The 17,316-nt window shown below is 39.1% G+C and overlaps 2 protein-coding genes and 1 pseudogene across 2 annotated transcripts; all 3 read right to left on the minus strand.

Annotated features, from left to right (window-relative positions):
* Positions 1-2,552: 2,552 nt before the first annotated feature.
* Positions 2,553-3,593, minus strand: LOC122434003 (trace amine-associated receptor 7a-like). The gene has a single exon (XM_043457114.1). The coding sequence runs from the start codon at positions 3,582-3,584 to the stop codon at positions 2,553-2,555; it is 1,032 nt and encodes a 343-aa protein (XP_043313049.1). The 5' UTR covers positions 3,585-3,593.
* Positions 3,594-10,415: 6,822 nt separating this feature from the next.
* Positions 10,416-11,457, minus strand: LOC122434133 (annotated as a pseudogene).
* Positions 11,458-15,207: 3,750 nt separating this feature from the next.
* TAAR5 (trace amine associated receptor 5) lies at positions 15,208-16,254 on the minus strand. Its single transcript, XM_043457428.1, has one exon. The coding sequence runs from the start codon at positions 16,219-16,221 to the stop codon at positions 15,208-15,210; it is 1,014 nt and encodes a 337-aa protein (XP_043313363.1). The 5' UTR covers positions 16,222-16,254.
* Positions 16,255-17,316: the final 1,062 nt, after the last annotated feature.

Below are 17,316 nucleotides of genomic sequence, written 5' to 3' on the forward strand. Positions count from 1 at the left end.
TATCTCCGGGATAGGAAGATCCCCTGGAGAAAGAAATGGCAACCCGCTCCAGTGTTCTTGCCTAAGAAATCCCTCAGACAGTGGAGCCTGGTGGGCTATAGTGCATGGGATTGTAAAAGTGTCAGACACGACTGAACAACTAAAAACAACAACAGCAAATAGAATATATACTCAGAGAAAGGAAATAGGAAATGAATGGAACTATAGTTGGGGTTTTCATACTTTTTTTTAGCATAGAGAAACTTAATGAGAAAGAAATATTACACCAGAAGTATAGAAAGAGGGAAAGAGGGACAGATAGAGGTCTAGCTGTGGTCTAGAAGCAGGATGGGGTGGGAAACCTGAAGCTTTTTCTGTGTAAAACCTGGACTGACCCCTAGATCTCTGTAAAGTGAGGAGCTAGATTCCTCCCAAAGTAAAGCACACTTTTCTTTTATGAAATTATTGCAAAGTATATATGATTGTCCTTGCTGCTGTTGTTGTTTTTTGCGATGTCCTTGGTTGGCAAAGTTAACACTCAGAAATTATCTGTCGGTTCCTTGAATTTTTCACCATTCTTATTATTTCTGAACCCACATTTCTAAGAACCACCATCCTGATACATTAGTCTTTTTAATAGTAAAAGTGGTATTTTATAAAGTTACAGACATAGAAAACAACTTATGGTTACCAGGGTATAAGTGGTGGAGGGATAAACTGGAAGACAGGTTGACATACACACAATTTCTGTATATAAAATGGACTTCCACATTATTGTAAAGTAATTAGCCTCTGATTAATAAAAATAATTGGGGGAAAAAATAAAAAAATAAAAATGAATACATTAAAAAAAAAAGGACTTCCCAGATGGATCAGGGGTAAAGAATCTGCCTGCCGATGTGACTGAACAACAAAATGGGCAGGGAGTACGTTACGCTTAAATTTTCTTGTCCAGCATCGAAACATAAATTGCATTCCATCAGTAGCTTGCAAAACAAGATTATATAGGAAAATTACTATATTGAAACCACAGGAATCAAAATAAATTCATTACACTGTGTTAGAACTGAAAAATTGTGTATAAACTGATACCATGCAGGCTAGGGTGCCTTTAATTATCTGTAAAATCAGATAGAAACAGTATGCTCAGTCACTAAGTTGGGTCCGACCCTTTGTGATCCCATGGACTGTAGCCCGCCAGGGTCCTCTGTCCATGGTATTTCCTAGGCAAGAATACTGGAGTGGGTTGCCATCTCCTTCTCCAGAAACAGTATAATTAGAAATAATACACTATTTCTAGAAATGCTTACCAATTCAAAGTATTTGTGTAATGGTAGTCAGAAATAATGTGCTAATAGGTAATGTTGATTTACGTCAAGCTAGAAAAATTTAAAATATAGCAAGAATACTTTGATGTATATTCTCTCCTGCCCTGAAGATATCATAATCTGATTTTAAAATTTTGAAGTCTAATTGACACACAGAACCCTCCAGTCTTAGTATCAAGAGTAATTCTCTGAAATAATTGGCTTGATTTATCCACTGTTAATTGCAGAACTAATTCATTTCTTTTTTTTTGCCTTAGAACTGAGTTTGTGGGTCATAAGAAAATGCATTTCACAGCCTCTGTCTTGGCTTCATTCTATGCCCTTCACTTCAGTTTTCTTTCTTCTTTTGAGCACACTTTTAAGTTATGCTTTCAAGTGTATCCTCAAAATCCACTATAAATTACTTTTAGAACACTATACAACTAAATGAATATGGAATAAATTAATCTGAAAATAAAGTAACATAATGAATGACAGTCTTAAAACCCTGCTTTAAACATCTGCTAACTGGTTCTAAACTCTAATATAATTTTATGAGCAGACTTACTAATAAGGAAGAAGCTCACTGAATAAATAAGTGTTATGATGCAAATTACCTTTCCCATGGACATAACTGAATTGATATTATAGTTAACAGAGTGATCACTTGATTGATATTACCTGACTCTGAAACCACAATGTGGGAACCACAGATCTCAACACCTAACAGAGCAGACCCGCTGCTTTGCCCTCCCTGGGCAAGGAGGCACCACGTCACTAAGTGGCTGTATTTACATTTTAATAGAAAAATAATGCAAAGGAAGAAGCAGAAGATTTAGGCAGAGGTTGAACTAATATAAGGTAACTGAAAGAAGGATTTATATTAACAAATATGTATTAGGTCCTTCACTTGTATTCTCCTAAGTTTGGTCGTGACTACTACGAGGGGGCAGAGAAATACCATGAATTTCAGAAAGAGCCAAGCCACCCAAGATCACCTAAGATCACCCAAGTGTTCCAACGGCAGAATGGGTATTGCCTTCCAGGCATTTCTGGCTCCAAAGCTGTGTTGTCCCCATTACAAATAGGTTTTGATGTTATATTTACCAAAGAATTACGAACTTGAATTTAAGCATATGAGTCAGGGTTGAACTACAATTTAGCTATTTTATATTACAAAAATTTCACTTTTACTATCAGCTTTTTTCTCCTCATTATCTGTCCAACGTGAGTCTATTTTCAGTTCTCCCAAACTAAGAACAGAACCTACTCAGAAAACAAACTTATTGTTGAGGAATTCTCTCTTAAGACTTTGCCTGTGACGATGAGGTTGATGGCTTTTCGAAACCAGGGATAAAAGAAAGCATAAATCAAGGGGTTCATAGCTGAGTTATAATAAGCAATCCAAACCAGTATTTCATAAACATACGTGGGAGTGATGAAACCTAGGAAGGCATCAATGATGGAGTCTAGGAAGTAAGGCAGCCAGGAGACCAGAAACGCCAGCGCCGCAACGCCCGGCGCTCTTGCAGCCTCTCTCTCCCTCTCGGCCACTCTGTCCTGGTAGCTGTCTGAGCATCGCCCAGTCTTATTGCTCAGACTCTCAATTTGTCTAGCCTGCTGTTTAGCAATGAGGAAAATCTTGGAGTACAGAACTACCATCACAAGGGTGGGAATGAAAAATAATAGAAAATTCACCAATACCCAACTCTGATTGACTGCAATTTGACAGCCTCCCACACAGGTGAGAGCACTTACTAGATCCTCCAGGCCAGCTGCATTTGCTCCTGTGCCAAGAAGGGAAAAAGTGTAAATAATGGGAAAGAGCCAGGAGAAGGCAATACACAAGCCAAAAACAGACACAGTGACCCTGGCTGGATAGACCAGGGGGTCAGAGACGGCAGTGTACCTGTCCAGAGAGATAAAGCACAAGTGGTAGATGGATGCATAACAGAATGACCCATTGAAACAAGAGTGGAGTTGACAGTAACGCTGCCCAAAGTACCAGCAGCTCTCCACGGACCTCACTGTGCTGAAGGGCATCACAGTCACTCCCACCAAGAAGTCCGCACAGGCCAGGGAGGCGATCAAGAAGTTGGTAGGAGAATGCAGCTGCTTGAAGTGGAGAATGGAAATCATCACCAGGAGATTTCCAAATACAGTCAGCACAGATCCAAAGATGAACACCGTGTACAGGATGAGGCGGGGACCTGGCGAGTAGGGGGTTTTCACACAGGATCCGTTCAGGTGCTCGTAGCAGAGCGGCATAGCAGCGGCAGAAGGAGACGGACTGCTCATGATTCTCTTCTCATGATTTGATACCTGGAAACCTGTCACCCTCTATGGCCCAGGATGTCATTCCAGTTTTCAAAGTCCTTAAAAAAAAAAAGAGAGAGAAATACAATATGTTAGTAATTGCCAGCACATTCTGTCTCCATATCTTTGCAAGTGCCCGCCTTTATTTTCTTCTTTAATAAATATATTTATTTACTTGCTGTGAAGCGTCTTGGTTGCATCATGTGGGACTTTTTGTCGCAGTGCATGGACTCTCTGGTTGTGGCCTGAGGACTCAGCATTTGCAGTGCATGGGTTTAGTTGCCCTGAAGCATGTGGGATCTTAGTTCTCCCACGAGGGATCAAACCCGTATCTCCTGCATTGCAAGGCAGATTCATAACCACTAGAACACTAGCGAAGTCCTCAAATCCTTATTTTCATGTTTAGAGAGTGATTCATACCATCTTGTAAAATAATTCACTTCCAAATGCATAAACAGTTAACTTTCATCATTAAATTATTTAAGTTAAAAAAATGTATTCCTTTGCATTACCTGGTACTTTATGTCTGAGAAGTGCTGGTCTTCAAGAAGCTGTTATATGATGCTTATTCAAATGCTACTTTTTATAGGACTCTTTTCCTAATTTATCAGAGCAAGGATAATGCCCAAAACACTCTATCCCCTTAGGAAAGGAGCCAAATGATTCCAATACCCAAAGCACTTAAGAATGTATCCCCATAGTGAAAGGTGTAGAAAGAAAGGAAAATTTTAAATCATGATTGTGTTTATGCTAAAAATAATTTTATGCCCTACTAATTTCCTGATGACGCTTGACCTTTTCATGAAATAGGAATGGGAATAGTCTCCTTAAAAACTTGCTCAAGATTTGAAAACCACGTTGTTTATTCTGACTAATTATGGGTGACTCAATTTTCATTTTGTAAGGACTACAGGTTGTTGATTCCTGTTTGTCACTAGAAGTCTTTCAAAGAAGTTCTTAAGCTTTTACATTTCTAGTTTTTATAAAGAGATTAAATACAGAATTATATTAAAATCTAGACTGTTTCAGGTTTAGTTTTAATAATTTTGATTTGGAAAACTGAGCGTGGAGAATCCAAAATGTTTCCTCATGAAATGCATGAAGGAAGAGTAAGTACACCTAAAAAGCAGTTCCTGCTAAGGTTTTTATTTTGGAGAGGGAGGGATTTTGTTGTTTCTAAATGGGAACTGTTAGGAATATATTAAAGAAATAATATGAAAAATGTATTTTTGGAATGTGAATATTCCTATGTTATACTCTGAATTTTACCGTTGACAAATTCTCCTCTTAGAGCTCTAGAACAGAACTCAGCTTAGACTTGGAAAAAAATTTTTTTCTGAAGAGTGACTTCTAGTCATTTTACAAAATCAGCTTTCTGAATCTGAGGTATATTTTATATTTGGAACTTTCACACTTTTAAAGTGAACAGGTTGTGGAATTATGGTAACTGTATCCACCCATGTAGCCACCCCTGCAATCAAGGTATTGAATAGACTGTTTCCAACGCCCCAGTTCATTGTCTGTGCAATATCCATCCGTTTATTGGCTATATTAGGAATGCATTCCCAATTATTTGCTAAGGAGTGATCTATTGTAGGAACATACCACAACTGTTTCATTTATATATATTTTGATGTTCATCTGGACTCTTGCTCACTTTAGGGCTGTTATTAGGTGTTGCTGAGAACACTCATATATAATTATTTGCATAGACATGTGTTTCATTTCTTTCAGGTAAATTGCTGGCCCTAATGGGAAATATACGTTTAACTGTACAAGAAAATACAAACTATCTTCTAAAGTAATTGTAGCATTTTATACTCCCACCAGCAATCGATGAGTGTTCTTCAAGTCTTCTTCAACACTTGCTATTGACATGTTTTTAAATTTAACCATTCTAGATGGTGTATAGTCACATCTCATGTTTTTAATTTAATGAATGGTGGTATTGAGAATCTGTTCATGTTATTATTGGCTATTAATGTATCCACTTTTGGTGACATGTCCATTAAAAATTTTGCCTATTTTTACTTGAGTTCTAAAATTTCTTATTATTGAGTTTACTGGGTACAAGTTTGTTGGGGTCCAGCCCCATCAGGATCCAGGGGAACCCTCAGGATGAACGGCATCGGTGAGAGAGAGACACAGTGAGACAAAGCTCGGGCACTGAGTCTGAAGTTTATTTTTGCACTGCCCGTTTATGCCCTTAAAAACATCTTTTTTGGGGTAAGTGCATATTGCTTACACACAGGTCATCTCAAAACATTACAGCAACTTGACCTTAAACAGAAACAGGATGTCATCCATATATTTCTCGTTTACAAGAGTCTTCTTTATCATTTGGCCTTCAGGCCTGCTAACATTTTATGGCTTGCACCTGGTGTGACTTAAGAAATGTCTGTTTTTCTTGGAATTAATCTATTTTCTTTCTAATAGGCGTTATCTCCATGGGAACTAGATAGGATTACATTTTTACAGAACAGAAATGCAAAGGGCTGCAAAAACAGCAGATATAGCACAAAACAGGCTCTTAGTCTAAAAGTTAACTACCTGCAAGAAGTCACCAGCTAACCTCTATCTAAAGTATTTTCTATTAGGCACATTTGTGACTATTATTTGTGGAGCTTTTCTCACCCTGTGGAGGGACCTATGCTTAATAGTTTCTGTTGTTAGCGTACTGTGCTTAGGATGTCTAGAACAATCATGAACATTTTTTGCAATGGGAGCATACATTTATCAAACAAGCCAGAATGCCAGCAAAAGGGTTTGAATTGAAGCATCTCCTTCATCCCTGGCCCCTTCATAGGGTACCAGCATCTAGGAGATTTATTAATTAGGGTTTTAATTTGGTCTTTATTCAGTGAAAGAGGAGCAGAAGAGCTCTCGGCAGGCAACACAAGAATCTGCAACAGAGAGAACGAGAACAACAGCAGAAAAGCGGGGAGGATACAGGGTGGGGTAGAGGCTGGGGACAGCCTGGAGGGTCCCTTGTATCCTGAACGGCCTTGCGTGTCAGGTCTTTTTATCATGACCTCGTCATGGGTGGGATCTCCCATAATGGCTCCCGGCACAAGTTCTTTTGGCATATATCTTCTGAATATTTGACTTTTCAGTTTCCTGAGAGTGTCTTTTAAAGATTAGAAGGTTTTATTTTTAATGAAGTCCCACTTACTATTTTTTTATTTTTTTTTCCACTTACTATTTTTTTAATGGCTAGTGTTTTTTTTTTTCTAGTCTAAGAAAATTGTCTAACACAGTCACAACTATTTTCTTCTATGCTTCTTCTAGAATCTTTATAATTTTACTGCTAGTGTTTTATGACTCACATCATATTAATTTTAAATATGTTATGAGGAGGAGTCTGAGATTTATTGGGAGAATGAGTAGTAGTATAAGGATATTCAGTAATTCCAGCAGCATTTCTTGAAATGACTATCTTTCTCCAGTGAATGACATTTGCCTGTGTCAAAAATCAATCAACCATATGTGTGCAGATTTATTTCTGGATTCTCTTCTATTCTGTTGATCTCTATTTCTATATTTAGGTCAATACACTTCTGTCTTGACTGAAACTTTACCTTAAATCTTAAAGCCAAGTTGTGTAAACCTTTTACTTTTTTGTCCTTTCCAAAATTGTTTTGGCCATCTTATGTCTTTATTTTTTATAAAACTTTTAAAACCACCTTGTCAAAAAAGAAAAAAAAAAACACACCACACACACACACACAAAAACCCAAAAAACCCCCCAGCAGTGTTCATTGTTATAAAATTTGAGTCTTTAAAACAATTATGAAGAGGGGCACTGGAATATTTGACTGGGACAGTAAAATTTCTCATTTCCCCATTTAATTACATCATGTATGGTTTTCTGACTCATTGGAAAAGAGCCTGATACTGGGAAAGATTGAGGGCAGGAGGGGAGGGGGTGACAGAGGGTGAGATGGTTGGATGGCATCACTGACTCCATGGGTCATGGGTTTCAGCAAACTCCAGGAGATGGTGAAGGACAGGGAAGCCTGGTGTGCTGTGGTCCATGGGGTTGCAGAGAGTTGACATGATTTAGTGACTGAGCAACAGCCACCCCAACAATGATTTATGAATTTAGATGCTTTGCAAATAGCTGCAAAGCATCTAAACTTTAAATTGCTATGGTTTCCTCACATTGAAGGATCGTACATCTTAATAATATTGAGCCTACCTAGCCAAATGCATATTTTGTCTTTCCATGGTTAGAAAACCAAAAGGGGAAAAAAATGAAACTAAAAGTGTTATTTTAGCAAAAAGAAAGAAAGAATAGAGAAACAAAATATAAGGAGCACAGCTAGAAACAAGTATCAAGAGAACAGAATCAGGTCAAATACGGAAAATCATTTATCCAAATTAGCATCTGTAGACACCTGTAATCAAGTGCCTACAGAAGAAAGGGCTCTGGGTGGCCACAGGTTCTTGCTGCTTTAAACATTTTGGTAAAAATGAGCAGTATCTTGTGTTGATTAGTTTCTTTTAACTGCTCTGAAGAACTTGGGGGGAAAATTAGCTTAAAGGCTTTAAAGTGCCAGCTCAACATTTCTATAAGAGGCCTGAAAGCGTTGATGAAAACTCTGAAAGAACTCTTCATATCCTAGAGTCACAGAACTGAGTTTCTGAAAACCAAACTCCAAGCTGAAATCTGTAGGGCCCCGAATTACAAGGCAAACAGAATTCTCAAATTTCTAGAGCCTCTTTCACTAAAAGTCTGGCATTGATTAGCAAGGAAAGGGATTCTCTAAATTAGGATGGTGATATTAAGGCAGGTCCTAATGAAACTGGTTACCTCCATCCTCTGATTCTGCCAAGTCTTCTCTGGCAGAAGCAATAGCCCTCCCCTCACTGCCTCATGCATTCAGTCTTCCTTTGTCTGAAGGAGCGGTGGAGTCCTCCTCTGAGGTAATTGCCATAACAACGCACCTGGACCCTCCTCAGGGCGACCCCTCACACCTGTCCTCATCTTCTCCCCATCATCAGGACCCAGTCCTAGCAGGACCCAAAAGGAACGGTAGGAAGTGAGACTCATGAAGACATGCAACTCCAAACAGAAGCATGTAGGATTCTGCCCATCTATGTTGACAGAAACCCAAGGAATATATATGAGAATGGATCTCAAGTATGTGATATCAGTGTGGAGGTTGAGTAAAGCAGGATCAGGCTTAATGTATTAATAAAGACCCACCATGCAACACATGATCTTTAGTGAAGGAAGAGTTGAGGAATCTTGAAGACATGCTCATGCTCAGTTATGTCCAACTCTTTGCAATCCCAGGGACTGTAGCCTGCCAGGCTCCTCTGTCCATGGGATTTTCCAGACAAGAATACTGGAGGGGATTGCCATTTCCTTCTCTGGGGGATCTTCGGAACCCAGGGGTGAAAATCATGTCTCTTGAGTCTTCTGCTTGGGCAGGTGGATTCTTTACCACTGAGCCACCTTGGAAGCTTTAAAGACATGCTGCAAAACAATATTAAACTACTTTAATACAGTAAGATATAATAATTCCTGAGATGTTTTAATCACTTTAAGAGGTAGTCCCCAAAATATTGGGCTTCCCAGGTGGCTCAGTGATAAAGAATCTGCCTGCCAAGGAGGGGGCGTGAGTTTGAACCCTGGTTCAGCAAGATTCCCTAGAGAAGGAAATGGCAACCCGCTCTAGTATTCTTGCCTGGAAAATTCCATTGATAGAGGAGTCAGTCAGGCTACAGTCTATGGGGTCGCAAAAGAGTTGGACACGGCTTAGAGACTAAACAACAACAACCCTAAAATGTACCAACACTGTTACATTTTATTTTCATTACGTAAGAAAAATATATACTAGGAATATGCACACAAAATGTATTTTTATTAAATTAAAAGAAGCAAACATCTTTTGAGATCAACACATACACACTGCTCTATTTTAAATGGATAACCAATAAGAACATATATAGTGTATGGAACTATAGTTATACATGCAAGAACATGTATAGTGCAGGGAACTCTGCTCAATGTCATATGGCAGCCTGGATGGGAGGGAACTTCAGGGGTGAATGAATACATGTATATGTGTGACTAAGTCACTTTGCCGTGAACCTGAAACTATCACAACATTGTTAACTGGCTGTACTCCAATATTATACTTTGGATAGTGTTTATAGAAAAAAATTGCCCTGTCATAACTGGAAGGTAAAATAACACACTTGATGGGATGAGAAAAATAATCACAAAAAGATAATCTCTCTTGTGGAAATAGCACCACCTGTTCATGGCTATGCCCACATTTACAGAAATCCCCAAATGATATAAGTCCAACCCTGAGTCCGAAATGGCTTATGCATATGACTCAGGGACCTCTTAAGGTCCCTGACTTGACTCAAGGACCAAAAGACCTTTCCCCAAGATACAAGCCTCTGAAAATGAGAACGAAGTTAACTGAGTTCAGAAAAAAAGACAGGGAACACAAGACTTTCATGGGACATGGAACTAAGAAACTTTTGAAAGTGAAGGAAAGGTCAGCCTGAAAGAGAGGCCCAGAAAAGGAAAACCATTAACAATGAAGCAAGGAAGCGTGCAGATTTGAGGAAACAAGAAAACATCAACTTGTGTCAAATATTTTTATTGAATATATTTCTGTTAGATGATTAAAAATGTTCACTCATCAGAAAAGTAAGAGCATGAAGGTAATGCTGCTGAAATTGAGGTATCGTTTCTCCTCCTCAGCTGAATGGAACACTTTTACACAATGTATTGTATGCCACGGTTACTGAGAAATTCCAATTAAATCATTAAATTCCTCGGTTTGAAAATTAGCTCTCTTTAGAAAATAAGTTAATGGTTGATGAGCTGTCTGTTAACACTTGGCCTGTTATGATAACTTCTATTGCTTTCCTAAACCAAGAGTAAAATAAAGCATAAATCAAAGGATTTAGAGCAGAACTATAAAACCAAACCAGCAAAACATCTCATAAACATATGAAGGCGTTGTAAACCTCCCCGCCAAAAAAATCAATAAATGAATCAATCATATATGGTAACCATGAGATCAAAAATGCTATCACCAAAAATGCTATACTTAGAGTTTTAGCAGCTTTTCTCTCTCTCTTAGTCACTCTGGTTTTGTATATGCCTGATAATCCTTCTACTTAGCTAGGAATATGTTCAATCTTTATAGCCTGTTGTCTAGCCACAAGAAATATATTACTATACAGAATTATCATGATAAAAGTAGGTACAAAAATAATATAAGTCTATTAAAATCCAAAATTGATTTACAACAAGCTGACAAGGTCCAGTGCAGCTGAGGGCACTTACTAATTCCTCCATCCCATTCTCGTGAACACCTGTGAGGAACACAGCTCTGCTGCACAGGAGGGCAGGATCCGGGAGATGCTGATGCAGACCCCTGACACAGACACCCTGAACTCGGTGGGAGAGACCAGGGGGTCAGTAACAGCAACAGACCTGTCGATGGCGACGAAGGACAGTGGAAGAGAGAAGAGTAACAAATGCCACATCACAACACGTGTGAAAAGTGCAGAGAGTTCACCCAAAGTACCAGCAGCTCTCCACGGACCTGACCATGCTGAAGGGCATCACAGTCACTCCCACTAGAAAGTCTGCACAGGCCAGAGAGGTGATGAGAAAACTGGTTGGTGAGTGCAGCTGCTTAAAATGCAGGATGGCAGTCATCACCAGGAGGTTCCCAAACACGGCCAGCACGGCCCCAAAGCCAAACACCGTGTACAGAATCACCCAGGATGCGGGCGAGTAAGGGGTTTTCACACAGGATCCGTTCAGGTCCTCGTAGCAGAGCGGGACAGCTGTGGGGGTGGATGAACTGCTATTCATGATGCTGCTGTTAATAGCATGTAAACATCTGGAGATGTTCTGCCCTTTCCAATTACATAAAATAGAGCAGTTTTCTATCTCTTTAACTAAATACCCGTGTTACAGTTACCAGATATTATCATAATGCCCTGTCATATATCTATTTTAATTTTAAGCTCAGAACATATAAAATAATAATATACGCAAGTTAAATTCTCAATAAATACCACTATTAATAATTACTTTTTTATTTTTATTCTTTAGAATATAGTTGAAAACAACTTTCCATATCCAATAAGAGTTTAAGCAAATCTGTGGCAAATTTGCTTTTGCCACAATACATTTCTTGCATTGTAATTTATGAAAAAAATTTTTTACCTGGACTGGATATTGGATTTATTCCTCATTGTCAAAGTTAGTGAGATATATGTGATTTGTTATTTATTAGTTACCTTTACTACCCTCACCCCCACAAGAACGTCTGAGGAGTTAATGACAAAAACCCCCAGGAAACAACCAGAGCCCATATCAAAATATCTACGGGGGAGTCCCTGTATTGCAAGGTGTGAGCAGAGAGAAGAAACTTATATTTAATAATCTCCAGTGAAAACGTATTGTTTGATGTAGAATGGCCTCACAGCAGGGGTGCAGAAAAATGAAAATGAGAGGATATCTCACTTGTATACAAAGATGCAAATATCCTAAACAGAATGCTTGTAAACCAAACATATCAACATATAAAAAGATGATGCGTTTGATTCAATCAATGCTAAGAATGGAAATTGCGTTAACATTAGGAAATCAATTAATATAATTCACCATATTATCAAACTAGGATTTTGTGATTATTTGATTAAATGCAATAATAGCAGGCATTTTTTCCCCCACTCTTTTTCTCGCATAATTGCATCAGCATTTCAGGATGCTAAGCAGATGACCTGGTGAGTACATTGGGATTGTCTTTGTATGTTCTATCTGGTAGAGATAGACATTTCTCAAAATGGGAAAAAAGATGTCCACAGTACCCTCAGCTTGAATAACAATAATCCACTCCAGATCTGTGAGTCTGGTGACCCTCTGTATGTGCTTCAGACCATTCATGTGTGGCTCATGATGTAGTATGCTGCTTAGGCTTGTTTAGATTTCAGAGCTAATGTACCATAATCGGTTTTCCCTCTATCTGTGGGAAAAGGTTCCACTTTTCAAGAAACTATAGACTTATCAGGGAATCTAGTTCTGCTTTTGAAATCCCTTCCTTTTTAGTGTCTTCAGTCAGGATTTTAGTCAGTCAGGATTTTAGTTATGTCGGAGTACTTGGTCAGTTTTCTGTTTTCTTATCTTCCTTCTTCCATCTCTCCTTCTCTCCTAGTCTCTTACTAATTACCCCGTATCTGTCTGGAAATGTGAAAATATTCTGAAGTTCTTCTTCAAATTCTCTCATCACAGTCACGTACTTCCTGAACTGAATATAACTTCAGAAAGCCTACTGTACATCTTCACACCAGTTTTCTTAGAATTTGAGTCACAGCCCTTAGTTAATAACTTTTAATCAGTAGGCATACAGATGTGTGCATCCTAAAACATGATGGATATTCCAGACACACCCACAAGTATCTTCTGTGACTCACAGAGAATAGATTAAGGTGTGCAAGACATGTTACTTTAATGCAGCCATCGTTATAATGGTAGCAAGCAGCAAACAGTATATATAAGTGGTTTGGTTTACATGTATTAAGTCACAAAATGGTTATGTGCAAAAAAAACGAAGTCAGAAGTATTATTATCCTTATTTTATAATCCTAATGGATTGGGAATGGGTATGGATATATTCTAGGAAGGGAAGAGGAAAATGTGTTTTTAAAAATAATGACTGACATACTTTGCAAATTATATTTATTGCTACATCTAAGACACAGTGTTCCAAGCTCCTTAAAGTTTCAAAACTGTAGTACTAAGATAACTTGAATTTGTAATTCACTTGTAATTTATCTCATAATGCTTGAGCTAAATGCAAAAGAAAAAATAATTACTCTCAAAGAAGTATTAAGTGTTAAAAAATACATCGAATATAGCAGTGTGTACATGAACACTGCTATGGTTTAAATGGATAACCAACAAAAACCTATTGTATAGCACATGGAACTCTGCTCAATGTTATTTGCCAGCCTGGATGAGAAGGGGATTTGAGGGAGAATGGATACATGTGTGTGTATGGCTGAGTCCCTTCACTGTTCACCTGAAACTATCACAACATTGTTAATACAGTGTTGTTAATACATTATTGTTAATATTGTTAATACAATGATCAGCTATACCCCAATACAAAATGCTTTTGTTGTTAAAAAATAAAATAAAAACATTAAAAATATATTGGAAAATATTTTTACAACAAATGTATTTTTTAATTATGAAAGAGTGGGATCAATAAACGTTATCCTTCCATCAAAAATTAAAAGAAATAAATCCATTTTAGCTAACTTCATTGCCAAAATATGACTTTTACTTCTTTATTTATTGATTGCTATGTCTCCGTCTGTATCTGCATCTGTATATCATCTGTATATCTGTACTCCAGACACTTAAATTTAATTTACAAATAGTTTTCCAAGTAAGTAATTATTAATCTGAAAAAGTCACTAAGAAATATGGAATTAGACTGACTAGAGACCTGTAGGGAAAGATTTAGGAAGAAAACAGGAACAATATGTACTTAAAAGACACATCCTTCCTAGTAATAGCTCCTGTAAAGAATGATTCAATTCTGAGCAAGCATGTGGCATAAATAACTTATTTTTTGGAAGAAAATCCACACACCAGTGTCTCTGGAAAAATAGGTCTAACTTGTATGATTTTTTAAAAGGAGAAAATATTAAAATGATGAGATGTGGAGCATCATTAATTTACAAACATGCCACACATTTTCATTTTTCAATTATTAAAGAAAAAAGAAGAAAACATTCACCCAAGAATATAATACATTTACTCAATGAGCATTGAAACAAACCTGACTTATCATCGACCTGTTTAGCAACTGGGTTTCAGAGAGACAGCATTTTTAAAGGGACCATTTTTAAAAAGAGACAGTCTGAACACTTGATCTGATTATGAAAAGTGATGCAAAATTAGGATGCAAACAATATTTCCCAAAGTTCAATTATACAAAGCTCAATTATTTGAACTTAAGGACATCTTAGAGAGCGAAGAGTATAAACCCCTGATTTTTTTTGATGGGGAAACTGATGAGGGGAGGGGTAAGATATTGTCAAAATAGCTTGACCTGGTGCTACCAGCTTACAGGACCAGGTCAGGATCTCAGAAAACTGCCCTCTGGGTTTCTTTCCCTCACCTCTGCATCTTAATTGTCTCAGGGAAGTAATACATGAGGAGATTAATATTTGCACAGAGTTTTGAATTATCCAATAAACATTTAGAGGATGGCACGCTCTCCTTTCCCTACATTCTGTAGAAACCTGGAAGGAGAAGAATGTTGTATCTCTTCCCAGAATAAGAGGTTTGTCTTTTTCCCCCCTGCTCAAACCCTGGAAGCCTGCCACAAACTTCCAACACAACACAGCCCACCCTCACAGTTCCACTCCTGCTTTTTGCAAAACCCTATCCCTAGATGGTTAGATGGCACCGCCGACTCAATGAACATGAGTTTGAGTAAAGTGTGTGAGATAATCGAGGACAGGGAGGCCTGGGGTGCTGCAGTTCATGGGGTCACAAAAGAGTCAGACATGACTTAGTGACTGAAAACAAGCTTGCATTCAGTCAGTCTTGGTACAAATCAATTGCGGGAGTCCGTGGTGAGAAGATCTCCCGACTCAGGAGAAGTTTCAGCGCCTTCCTGAACCACCGGTAGGAAAAGACATAGATGATGGGGTTGCAGGCCGAGTTGAAGTAAGCAAGCCAGATAAACGTGTCGAAGACCAGCGGTGGCGTGATGAAGCTAAGGAGGCTGTCAACCATCGTGTCGACGGTGAAGGGAAGCCAGCACAAGAGGTACACACCCACGGCGATGCCCAGGGTCTTGGCAGCTTTTCTTTCACGCTTGGCAGCTCCAGCCAGGCTTTTGCTTAAGTTGTTGATCTGCTGAGCCTGCCTGGTTGCAACCACAAAGATCTTCACGTATAAGCTGATCATGATGAAGCAGGGGAAAAAGAACACAGGGAAGTTTAGCCAGCCCCAAAACTTATTGAACAGCAGCTGGCAACTGCCCACACATGGCATCTGTGCTAGCCACGGGTGGAGCCCTCTCTCTACCACGTCTGTGTAGAGCAAGAAGGCAGTGTAAGCTGCTGGCACCCCCCAGCCTGCCAGGATGTACCCGAGGGCCACCCTGACCGTGAACTTAGACGGATAGAGCAGGGGCTCACAGATAGCACAGTGGCGGTCAATGGAAATGAAACAGAGATGGAAGATGGAGGTGAGGCAGAAGAGGGTGTCCAGGTAGGTGTGCAGGCGGCAGAGAGGGTCTCCGAAGAACCAGCAGCTCTCCACGGAGCGGACAGCGCTGAGGGGCAGCACCAGCAGACCCAGGGACATGTCGGCCAGGGCCAGCGAGAGCAGCAAGAGGTTGGTGGGAGTGTGAAGCGCTCTGAAGTAGGTCACAGCGAACACCACAAACAAATTTCCTAGGACCGTGATCAGCACGCCTGCCGCACAGGACAGGTAGATGGTGAGCCGGATGCCCAGGGGATGGACTGTCCTGGGGCAAGACCCATTCACCTGGTAACAGAATGTCTCGGGGCGCTCTTCAGCATCTTGGTTGAGGACCACACTCATTTATGGTTTCTCTTCCTCTTCTCTTTCTGGGAAGGGTTGCCTGTCCCCAACAACAACAACAACAAAATTTATCTGATAAACGACTAGACAGTGAGATCTATAGGAAGAACTAGAGGAAGATTTAAATCAACTGTGCCTTGAAAATCAACTACAGCATGGGACTCAAGGTCCCAGAAGAGCTACTTCTGTTAGCCCTGGTTTGTCTGACTAAGCACTCTTAAAAGTACTGGAGACAACATCCTTAAAGAAAGAGAAGAAGGATGTAAGTACATATTTCCTCAAAGAAAAAGCTAGTTATATCACAATAAGTAAGTAAGTAAGTAAGTAGGTAAAGTCGCTTGGTCGTGTCCGACTCTTTGCGACCTCACACCTACCAGGCTCCTCTGTCCATGGGATTTTCTAGGCAAGAGTACTGGAGTGGGTTGCCATTTATGTCACAGTCGGGAGTATAAAATTATTAAGAAGTGTCTCTTCCATTTTGAAAACGTACCTGCTGTCAAATGTAAACTGAGATATAAGTGATGAGGGGGAATTGGATGAAAATAATCAAAAAGATACAAGCTTTCAGTTATAAGATGAATAAGTACCTGGGATATAAAATAGAACATAATAAATGTAATGAACACTGCTGTATGTTATACATGGAAATTCTTAGGAGAGCAAATCCTAAGAGTTCTCCTCACAAGGAAAAAATTTAAAATTATACAGTACTTCAACCTATACAGCACTGTAAGTCAATTATATCTCAATAAAACTGGAGAAAAAACAAAATTATTTTTGAGTCTGAACCAGGGAAGAATTAATTCTTGTTAATAAATCATTACTTGGGGAGATGTAACTTCTGGCTCCACCTTCTAAGAATTAAATAAGCCGACAGTAAAATCAACTGAGTAAGCTGTTTTTAATTTATTTACTTATATTGAGGTATCATGACATATGGGACTTCCCTGGTTGCTCAGTCAGTAAAGAATCTGCCTGCAGTGCAGGAGACCCAGGTTCGATCCCCCTGGGTCAGGAAGATACCCTGGAAAAGGAAATGACAAACCACTCCAGTATCTTTGCCTGAAAATCCCATGGACAGAGGAGCCTGGTGGG

Source organism: Cervus canadensis, chromosome 33, assembly GCF_019320065.1.
Source record: "Cervus canadensis isolate Bull #8, Minnesota chromosome 33, ASM1932006v1, whole genome shotgun sequence".
Classification (NCBI taxonomy): Eukaryota; Metazoa; Chordata; class Mammalia; order Artiodactyla; family Cervidae; genus Cervus; species Cervus canadensis.

Excerpts from the sequence above, each read along its gene's own strand:
- TAAR5 (XM_043457428.1), bottom strand. The coding sequence starts at position 16,221 with ATGAGTGTGGTCCTCAACCAAGATGCTGAAGAGCGCCCCGAGACATTC.
- LOC122434003 (XM_043457114.1), bottom strand. The coding sequence starts at position 3,584 with ATGAGCAGTCCGTCTCCTTCTGCCGCTGCTATGCCGCTCTGCTACGAG.